General features: G+C 39.3%; 2 protein-coding genes across 2 annotated transcripts in view; both read left to right on the top strand.

Moving 5' to 3' along the window:
• Window positions 1-3,456, top strand: part of LOC121417048 (monocarboxylate transporter 5-like) — a 21,714-nt gene extending 18,258 nt beyond the window's left edge. The window contains exons 2-4 of the mRNA XM_041610607.1: window positions 188-328; window positions 963-1,910; window positions 2,586-3,456. Coding sequence (XP_041466541.1) covers window positions 188-328; window positions 963-1,910; window positions 2,586-2,722 — 1,226 coding nt within the window. The 3' untranslated portion in view covers window positions 2,723-3,456. The remainder of the gene's footprint in view (window positions 1-187; window positions 329-962; window positions 1,911-2,585) is intronic.
• Window positions 3,457-3,894: 438 nt separating this feature from the next.
• LOC121416874 (sodium/myo-inositol cotransporter 2-like) overlaps window positions 3,895-10,391 on the top strand; it is a 103,394-nt gene continuing 96,897 nt past the window's right edge. The window contains exon 1 of the mRNA XM_041610397.1: window positions 3,895-4,315. Within this exon, the coding sequence (XP_041466331.1) occupies window positions 3,895-4,315 (421 nt within the window). The remainder of the gene's footprint in view (window positions 4,316-10,391) is intronic.

Here is a 10,391-nt window from a genome sequence, read left to right as displayed (position 1 = left end):
GCAGTAGTAGCAGTATAGTAGCAGTAGTCGTGGTGGTGATGATGGTGATGCTGCTGGTGGAGGTGGAATAGTACTAGTAGAAGTAGTAGTTTTAAGTGGATTGTGGCAGTGTAATCATACCATGTTTTATATCAAATTTATTGTTTTGTTTTGTTTTCTTTTGTATGTTTTCGGGTCAACTTCTAAGGTCCAATCATAATAATATTTCTCAAGAAGATGGACCGTCGAGTAATCGCTATGATTGGTGGACTGATCTGTGGATCATGTATGATAGCCTGCTCCTTCTTTACAAATATAGTCGTTGTCGGTATCTTACTTGCTTTATCAGGTAAGTCTGCCTTTGCTTTTCGTATTTATTCTACTAATAGTCGTCTATGGAATAATCATAACAAAATAAGTGCCACCCAGATGTTCAAATAATCATCTCGTCACATCTACAATCTTTGGTAGAGATGATGAGATGACAAGATCAGGGATCTGGTCATGTACACCTAAAGATGGTCAGATGATTATGATCATGGGCCCAATATTTTTTTTCATCTGATCATCTCTACCACGGGATGTAGACACGATTAGATCCATGATCTTGTAATCTGATCATCTCTTCCACGGGATGTATACACGATAAGATCCAATATCTTGTACTCTGATCACCTTTCCCACAGGATGTTGACATGACGAGGTCAGAGATCTCGTCGTCTGGGCACTTTTCTTTCCAATGGATGTACAAATAACGAGAATCATCTCAACATCTGGGTGACACTTCCATTGTTTTCGTTTTTATACACACACATCATATGGAGATACCAATTTTCCTTGATGGACCGTCACTAAAACACCATACGTGTAGCTCTCACCTCGACTATGGGCAATATCTTCGAAGAATAATATGTGATTTCTCTTTCAAGACCAGTCATTATAATTACATAATTGTTTCATGTTACTATTTTGGTCCCACTCAGGTGCAGGTTTATCAATGTCTTACATGCCAACAGTGCTTGCATTGAATGAGTTTTTCCCAGAGAACTTCGTTTTTGCAAATAGCATCTCGCTATACGGCTACACTGCTGGGTCAATCCTATTACCAATTATAACGGAACGATCCCTGGTAGCGTACGGCTATTCTGGCGCTTACGTCATCCTCGGATCTCTTGCCCTTAATCTTGTTGCCTGCGGTGCCACATTACGAAAGGCCCCAAGAGACAACACTACGAACGAAGGGGAAAACATAGCTGGCATGACGGAGAGGCAGAATGGTACCGATGGAATGATATCCCCAAATCAATGTAGCGTATTTCTGGACGGAGGGGAGGACGACGAACCTACTGAAGACGAAGGTGATAAGACAGGATTGATTAAAACTAAGATGTTGAACGATCGGGATCAGGGCAAACTACCGAAAACAGGATCAACCTGGACACGTTCTTTCGTTGAGTCTTGTAAACAGTCGTTCGGGATCTTGAACGAATCCATATACCTTATCTCCTTACCACTCCATTTCTCCATTTACTACTTGACCTTCGCATGGATGCTCTTTCTTGTTCCTCACGCGGAACAACTCGGCATTGCCCCCTCCAAGGCCATCTTTCTCTCCACAATAGGTGGCATCGGAGGAATCATCGGTCGGACCCTTATGTTAATAATCATCCACAAAAAATTCCAAGTGTACACAGTCTACACTGCAACGGGAGTGGTCTGCACGACATCGTTCCTGCTGGACTTCATCGGTTCGTCTTACGGAGTACGAGCCGTGTTGGCCTTCGTCCAGGGATACAGTTTCTTCATAGAGGATTGCATTCCAGGAAATCTGTATAAAGATGCCATTTGTAACGATGCGAATTTCGGCGCTTCCATTGCTCTTAGTTCGTTCTTGGGAGGACTCGGGGCGACGGCTGCAGGAACCTTCTCGGGTAAGTAAGACCCCATTATCATCTACTTTCTTGAAGTGGTTTAAACCCCTGAAACCAGTTTAGCAGATCGTTTCACATGCGTTCTCATCACGATCTCCTAAACTTGTTTCCATGACCCTTTCACTTGATATTGCCTTGTTGCTAAAGTATGTGAACACTCCTAGTGGTTCACATGTTTCGTGCGAAAATGATACTGCAGCGTAATCATTCTACAGATAGTGTGTACTAAGTAGAACGCCCAACCTTTACACAATCTCGTTGATCCGTGCGAAGATCGGTTCTCGAAGAAAGGTTGTGTCATTAAACCAGATATAGAACCAAAACGTTCTGGACGTCCACATCGCGAGGGGGTTTCCCCAAACTGGTTTGGAAAACCATTTAAGTTGACCGTTCCCATTACAGTTACTATGTCGAAATGGTTTTCAGTAAACAAGTTTAAGAAAGTAGATGGGAACGGGGTCTTATACGCCAGGACAGATGCACATTATTTAACAAGATGAGGTCACCTAGTACACTCAAAATCAGGCCCCAAAAGAATATGACGTCATTACATAATCTCACAGCCTGCTGCTCATCATACAAAGTTAAGAGGCCTTAAGCATATTGCATCAGTATATAATCTTACAGCATGTAAGTTTTATTTTTAATGTCATTTACATCATCATTTCATTCCAGGCTATCTATATGATGTCACGCATTCATTCACGAAAGTTTTCATCATCAACGGCTGTATTCACGCTTGCGTTGTCTGCAATCTCGCCTTCGTAGCCATCTTGATCAAACGACGAAACGACAGAGCCACATCATCTTGATTCAATCTGTTGGATACTATATTGTGAGTCATAAAGGATTTGTATAGGGATCTCCTTGCTCCAGTAGGCAATGGATTATTTCAAATGACTCGCATCCGAAATAGATTTGTTCGATAATCGTTGAATCATCATTATTCGTAATATGTATTTTGTTTACTTCAAAGTTACAGAAAGGAATGACCTTCGCAAAGGTCAAGCCCTTCACACGATTTAACGGGTCTGAATACGAAGCCTATAATGTCTTGTCTACTGAAGCAAGTTTTATATAATGTTACGCTAGTCTTTGTGTGATGATCCACTTGTCAAAGTTTCAATACGGGTCTGTGTCAGAAGACTACAACACTACAGCGTCTGCTAGCTCATTTCCTTCAAACTACATGTACACCACAACAAGACACACACAATGCAGTTGTTAAACATTGAATTTACTCCCTATGTAGACATATCGGTAGAGTAATATTACTGAGTTTATAGGAGTTTAATACACAGAGCAGAAGGTAGTAAACACATCCTGCAGCCTTGTTGACTTTGAGAAAACTGGGCATAAGCGAGATGCGTCCTAGAGACGGTTATCAAAATAACACCAAAGAATCACTGTCTGTGTCTAAATAAAATTGTTCAATCATATTGTATAGGACATTTTTGGGAGGTTGCCTTTTTTAAACTACCACTTTGGTCCCATAACTTCATCTTGATTTTGGGCAATGCGATCATTCGTTGAAAATTTGTTCTTCGATGATAGTTAAGTTTTGTAATGGGTTCTTGGTATACAAAAGGCAACGACACCTTTACAATGCCTTTCATGATATATATCAAGCTTTCCTAATACCTCGGTCACATTTGCTCTACGGTGGCCGTAAGGCGAGTCGAAAACAGCCGTTAATTTTTTTTTATTCAAACCACCTATATGTAGCTGGTACGGAAATGTTAAAACGGCTGTTTTTGACTCGCCGTATACGGCCGCCGTAGAGCAAATGTTACCGAGGTATTGGATGAATGGCTTCCCTAATCTACGGAAGCTTAAAAGTGCCACCGAGATGACGAGATAATTCCTCGTCTTCTCGACTTTTTGGGTCTAATAAAGCGAGAAGGCGTGATCCGGTATCTCGTCTTCTCAGCCTTTTTTTTGTCCATCTTCTTGTACCCGAGAAGTCGGGAAGACGAGATTCGGAATGTCGCCTGCTCCCCTTCACATACCCGAGAAGACGGGAAGACGAGATTTGGAATTTCGCTTTCTCATCTTCACATACCCGAGAAGTCGAGAAGACGATATTCGGAATCTCGCTTTCTCACCTTCACATACCCAAGAAGTCGAGAAGACGAGATTCGGAATCTCGCTTTCTCACCTTCACATACCCGAGAAGACGAGATTTGGAATCTCGCTTTCTCATCTGCTCATACCCGAGAAGACGAGGTGTGGAATCTCGCCTTTTCATCTGCTCATACCCGAGAAGACGAGGTTTGGAATGTCGCTTTCTCGCCTTCACATACCCGAGAAGACGGGAAGACGAGATTTGGAATCTCGCCTTCTCATCTGCTCATACCCGAGAAGTCGGGAAGACGTGGTTTGGAATCTCGCTTTATCGCCTTCTCGTATCCGAGAAGTCGAGAAGACGAGATTTGGAATTTCACCGGCTCGCCTTATTAGACAAAAAAAAGGCTGAAAAGACGAGATACCGGATCGTGCCTTCTCGCTTCATCGGACCCAAAAAGTCGAGAAGACGAGGAATTATCTCGTCATCTCGGTGGCACTTTTGAGCTTCCGTACTAATCTGTAAGCAGTAACTGAAATTTGACACTCTGATGTCTAGAGTTAAGACTGCACTCCAAACTCTTTGTCTGTTTTCGTAATTACCAGAGGCAACCTCTGTGCATAGTGAATCTTGTCTCAATACTTCAGGCTCTGCACTATGCGACTTGGGCATAAACCAAAGATCTGTGCAGGTCTAGCGGTGGATCCGGTGCCTGGCAGATACGGTACTAGGCACATAATCCGCCGGCGGATCATGTTCCAACTCCAGCGGATTCAGTACCAATTTCTCTTCGGCAGTTACGGGGGGGGGGGGGGGCAGATATTATTCTTGCTATCGTCCTTGCACGTACTGTACGTGGCCGCGGGCGATATATCACACTAAATCCCCCCTCCTGATATTGCTAGAGTCGCGCATGCGCTGTTGAGGTTGACGCCAAAATAAATACACGTAGTCAATCTGAACCACATCCGCCGAGGAATCGAATCTGAAAAAAAAATCGAACCGCGTCAAACCCGGCGGATATGGTTTCAAGTATGAACCTGAATTATAAATGCCGTTTAGAACGATACAGTATCGACCGGCGGATACAATATCCGCCGGTGGAACCGTATTCGCCGGTGGAACCCCGCCGCTACACCGACCTACAGCCTGCCATGTATACATAGGATTGATATAGTGTCTTTTCCATTTGGATCAAATGCTCAAGGCGCTTCGAAAACAGGAAAAAATGAAAGGTGAAGATAAGTACAAGAAAAGGTGTGTTTTCAAATCTCGTACCTGATGATGATCCAATGCATATAAAGCATCTGAGGGTGAATTTTCCTAGCCTTTATTATGATAGACTGTTGACCTCATTTCCAAAGCTATATGTTCATGTATATATATTTTCCCTCAGTGCTATGCGCTCCGGCAACTAAATAACGCAATAGGAAAATATAAATCCATCGGGGAAATAAACCGTTATACTACAACGGTTGTGTAAATTGGAATCAGTGATAGGTCAATACGCCATCACGTGACCATAGCTGCGAGGGCCGCATTTGTTATATTTTAGGTTTTGACGTCACAATTGACAATACAACGCAGTTATATTCACTGAGGTGACGTCACTCGCTGCTTGCAAGTTGCGTAATCAGTGGCCCGTTGCATAAAACTTTTTACCTGCAAAAACTCAGGTTATTTTTACCGGAGTATTTGCCCTTTGTTATAGTCAATGGCAGAAATCAAATTAACCTTAGTTTTTAGTTTTTACCAGAGTTTTCTCAGGTAAAAAGTTTTATGCAACTGGCCCCAGGTAGTTCTTTGTCGATTGTTTAAGAACGCGCTTGATGTATTTGCAAAAGAAAAAATATATTATGACGTAGATGGATCAGAGCTGCAGCAAAAATTTCGGGTTAATCAGAGAGCCAGAATGCAATTTCTAAGAGCGAATCCACAAAGCCTATATAGTATAAGAGATATTGCCTGGTCTATCCTTTTAATAAATAACATTTCAACTCCCTCCGAAGCTATTTTTTACCTCGGGATGATATTTTTCCTAAGCGCTACGCCCTTTGGGCAAAATATAATCCCTTGGGAAAACATATAACTCCGTCGGTGAGTGGAAACGTTATATTCAAACTCTATAGGTAGGCAATATCCGTGTAATATCCAACCGCTAGGTTACCAAAATATATCTATAATTTGTATAATCTGTACACATTGTATTGGAGCTGCTATTGGCGAAACGCAATTTGATAAACAGATACTTGCAATCTCAATTTTGTTTCTGAGATTGAAATCATACACAGAGTGGAATATTGGTATCATTATACAGCGCGTCCAAAAATACGTCCTTCTCGGATATAGCTCAATTCATTCCAAAATGTAATATTCATCTCAATTGAGTGTACAAAACTAGAAACAGGGGCGAAATGAGCCAGATATTTTGAAGGGGGTTTGTTTTTGACGCACCGTGGGAGTAAAAATTAACATTTTTTTTACTGGTTTCAATCGAATGATGTGCACACATAAAGTGAATCCACGGGCGACTAAAATGTCGAAAGGCAATACCGAACGTTAGTATTATTTTTTTTTTAAGGACCGGTCACGATCGCGTTAAACCTGGAAAGATTTTTTTCCATTATGGGTATTATTTGATTTTATTGAATAGGTTTATTTCATTTCATTGTGACAAACTTCATGATCGGTAAAGCGCTTCGTTCAAAAGGCATGAATGCGTAAGATGAAAATAGAAAGCATGTGAAAGATACTCTATGTAGGAATGGAATAAAGAAAGAGATTAAAAAAAAGAAGAAGAAAAACACTGATAAAGAGGAAGGGAGAGAGGAGAGATTACTTGCACATTTTCAATCTACTAAGATATGGCGTTGTATTTGATCATGACATGTTTTGTTGACCTAAATAACTCATTTCGTTCACCTGTAACCAAAATATTATGTAAAACGTATTTTGTCTGCCTATCAAGGACATTATATCATGAGTATTGTTATTCATAATATAGTTGTATCTCAAGATGTTATGATTAATATAATATTGTATACAGTATTTGTTTATAATCATACTCATGATAAAATCATATCAATAATAATGATGATAATAACAGTAATAGTAATGATAATAATAACAATAATAGTAATAATTATAAAAATAATAGTAATAATATTAATAATCATCATTATTTTTTTATAATAATAATAATAATGATAGTCTTAATAATAATAGATGAATGTGTTTTTTGCAAGAGGATACACACCGCAACTATTATTGCCCTGACTTTAGCCATGTTATGATATAATTGTGAACTTTATTCCGAAATTGATGAAATTTCCATGGATTTTGAATGAGTAATAGAGGTTTAAACTCATTGTTGTGATCTTGTGAGGTCTGAAAATGTCAAATTCTTTTGAATGCGCAGTTCTTTAGAACATCCATTTGGGAGAACTTTGAAGCTCTACAGTGCGTATCAAAAAAAGTTTACACTTAGAAAATATCCTGTAAAATTATACATAAGTGACTTGTTGAAGATTTTTCCACATTTACACCTTGGTACAGATCCATTTAAGCAAATGACACTTAAAATGTCGAAAAATATTTCCGCTTGAGTGAGCACCACTTACTTTTGAAAAGTTGGTGAAAAATGATTTGCGCAGAACTTTGAAATAGCTATGCGAATAAAAGTAGACCTTAATCATGAAGAACACGTGTAATTTAGCTATTAAAATTGATTTGAAGATATCCTTTACCTTTTTTAACTTGTTTCATTGCCCAAACACTTCGAAGAGTGCATTGCGCCCCACCCCACTCCCCCACACACCGAAGCCATCGTGACGATATTTGCTTTACACTGAGTTGTGATTTACATGAAATGGCTTAGGCTTGATTTTCATTTTGCTAATCACTCTTAAGCTTGGGAAAAGTGTGGAGAAATAAGTATTAAATGAAAAATGAAATGTAAACCCACTTTAAATGATAAAAACTTAGTGACAAAATGCTGGAGATGTCTGTTATAAACTTTTGTTCAGATTCAGTAATGTCCTGAGATCCAGCTGGCACAAAAAGGGTAAAGGTTGTGCTTACAAAGTGTTGTAATTTCAATTTGGGTGGCAAAAGTGTTACAAAATGCTTGAATGAATCTGTTTTATTTCAATTGACTACAAGAGCAAGGGAAATGTAAGAGAGATGTTTCACAGAGTAAATTTGATTTCGCCATTTCCCCTTGACACAGCGTGAAAACGAGCATTTCTGCGCAAACAGATTTCTGCGAACTTTACAAAAATGGACAGTGCTCACTCAAGTGAAACATTCTGTCCAAACTTTTACATTCATTAGATAGATGAGACCCAAACCCAAGATTGTATGTGAAAAAATCATCCACACATTGCATATTTTTTAATTCCCAGGGCTTTTTCAAAGTGTAAACTTTTTTTTGATACGCACTGTATAGCAAACAAGTGAAGCGCCTCTGGCAGTCTCACCTGCATTTCGCGATTCCATATACCAGCAGTCAGTGGCGTACCGTGGGTCATGGCATTGGGGGGGGGGGGGCACCAGCAAAAATTTTGAGTCACTAGTGAGCGCGCGAAGCGCGCCCAGTTGCCAGGTATACTGACCTAATAGAGTCACTTTAAGGACAGTGCCATTAAACGGATATGTATTTCATTGGTCAAATAATGCGAGCGCGAAGCGCGAGCTTAAAATTTTTGATATTCAGACCCAAAAAGGGACACTATAATTAATCTTTTGTAATCATGATACGTACCTGTCTCACTAAATAATGCGAGCGCGAAGCGCGAGCTGAAATTTTTGTAAATATTGACCCCAAACAGGAAGATTTTAAGTACTATATTTTAGGAATCCATAAAAGTATACACATCTCACCATAGTCATCTAATGCGAGTGCCAATAAGCGCTTGCTGATTTTGTTAGAATTACATCTAAACATGCACATAATGCACTTGTAATCATGATTAACATACCCATCTCACTAATCAAATCTTGCGAGCGCGAAGCGCGAGCTGAAAATTTAGGAAATTCAGACCCGAAGAGGGGCATTGTTTGTAGGAATTCACGAAGACCATACGTAGTTCACTTACCATGTGATGCGAGCGCGAAGCGCGAGCTGAAAATTTCTGATATTCAGATCAGAAAAAGGGACATTTAGGACTCATTCTAGGAATTCATGTAGAGCAGACATATTTCACCAATCCACTACTGCGAAGGAAATGTTTTTTATTAAGACCTTAAAATGGGGCAATCACTTTAAGTAGTCTTGAAAAAGAAGCATACTATTGTACATAAAACAATAATCACTCGAAGTGCGAGGAAATATATTTGGCAGTATGTTGTATATTGACTTGAAAACGGGAGGATTTAGTATTACAGGGTTATATATCTCGTTAAACAGACAATGCGAGCACCAGGAACAATGAAGACATAGGACCTGAGCAAATTATGTTTCGTAAAGTTATGAAAAAAATGTTTCTTATGTAATATAACATAACATAATTACGATATAATATAACATTATAATGAACAATAATATCTTTTTCCCACTACGTTTATCTTCCTTTCTCCCTCTTTTTCTCCTTTTCCCCGTTTTTTTTTTTTTTTTTTTGTCAGCCGATGGGGGTGGGCCATGCCCCCCGTAGTTACGCCACTGCCAGCAGTGCTGACTTTAAAAAATACTATAAACAAAATTATTCACAAAACCACCATTCATAAACTATATCCATAAACTTTGAAAGTTGTGACAGCAATTTGATAATTACCCCCAACATGGCCAAATTTCATTGACATTTATGAATTTTGACCTTGGTCATGAGACCTGGATTTTGCACAGGATATTCAGTGATATTTAATTACTCATGTGTCCAAGTTTTAGGAACTAGACTAATACTATTTCAGAGTTATGATGGTATTTCAACAAATTCCCCCCAAATGACCAAAGTTCGTTGACCTTAAATGACCGTTGACCTTGGTCATGTGACCTGGAACTCGCACAGGATGTTCAGTGATGCTTGATTACTCTTACGTCCAGGTTTTTTTTTAAATCAGATCTATAAACTGTCAAAGTTATGATGGTAATTTAACAAATACCCCCAACTTGTCCAAAGTTCACTGACCCTAAATGACTATTGAACTTAGTCATGTGACTTGAAACTCAGGCAGGATTTCAAGAGACATTTGATTACTCTTATATGACTAGATTTTTTTACTCCCACAAAATTGTCTAAGTTCATTGACCCTAAATGACCTTTGACCAAGTCATGTGACTTGAATCTCAGACAAGACATTGAGTAATGCTTGATTAATCCTTTGTTTACGTTTCATTAACTAGATATATATACTTTCTAAGTTAAGCTGTCATTTCAAAACCCTAACATTCGGTTAAGATTTGATGTTGACGCCGCCGC

The sequence above is a fragment of the Lytechinus variegatus genome, chromosome 6, assembly GCF_018143015.1.
Source record: "Lytechinus variegatus isolate NC3 chromosome 6, Lvar_3.0, whole genome shotgun sequence".
Taxonomy (NCBI): Eukaryota; Metazoa; Echinodermata; class Echinoidea; order Temnopleuroida; family Toxopneustidae; genus Lytechinus; species Lytechinus variegatus.
This window is presented reverse-complemented; position numbering and strand designations above follow the sequence as displayed.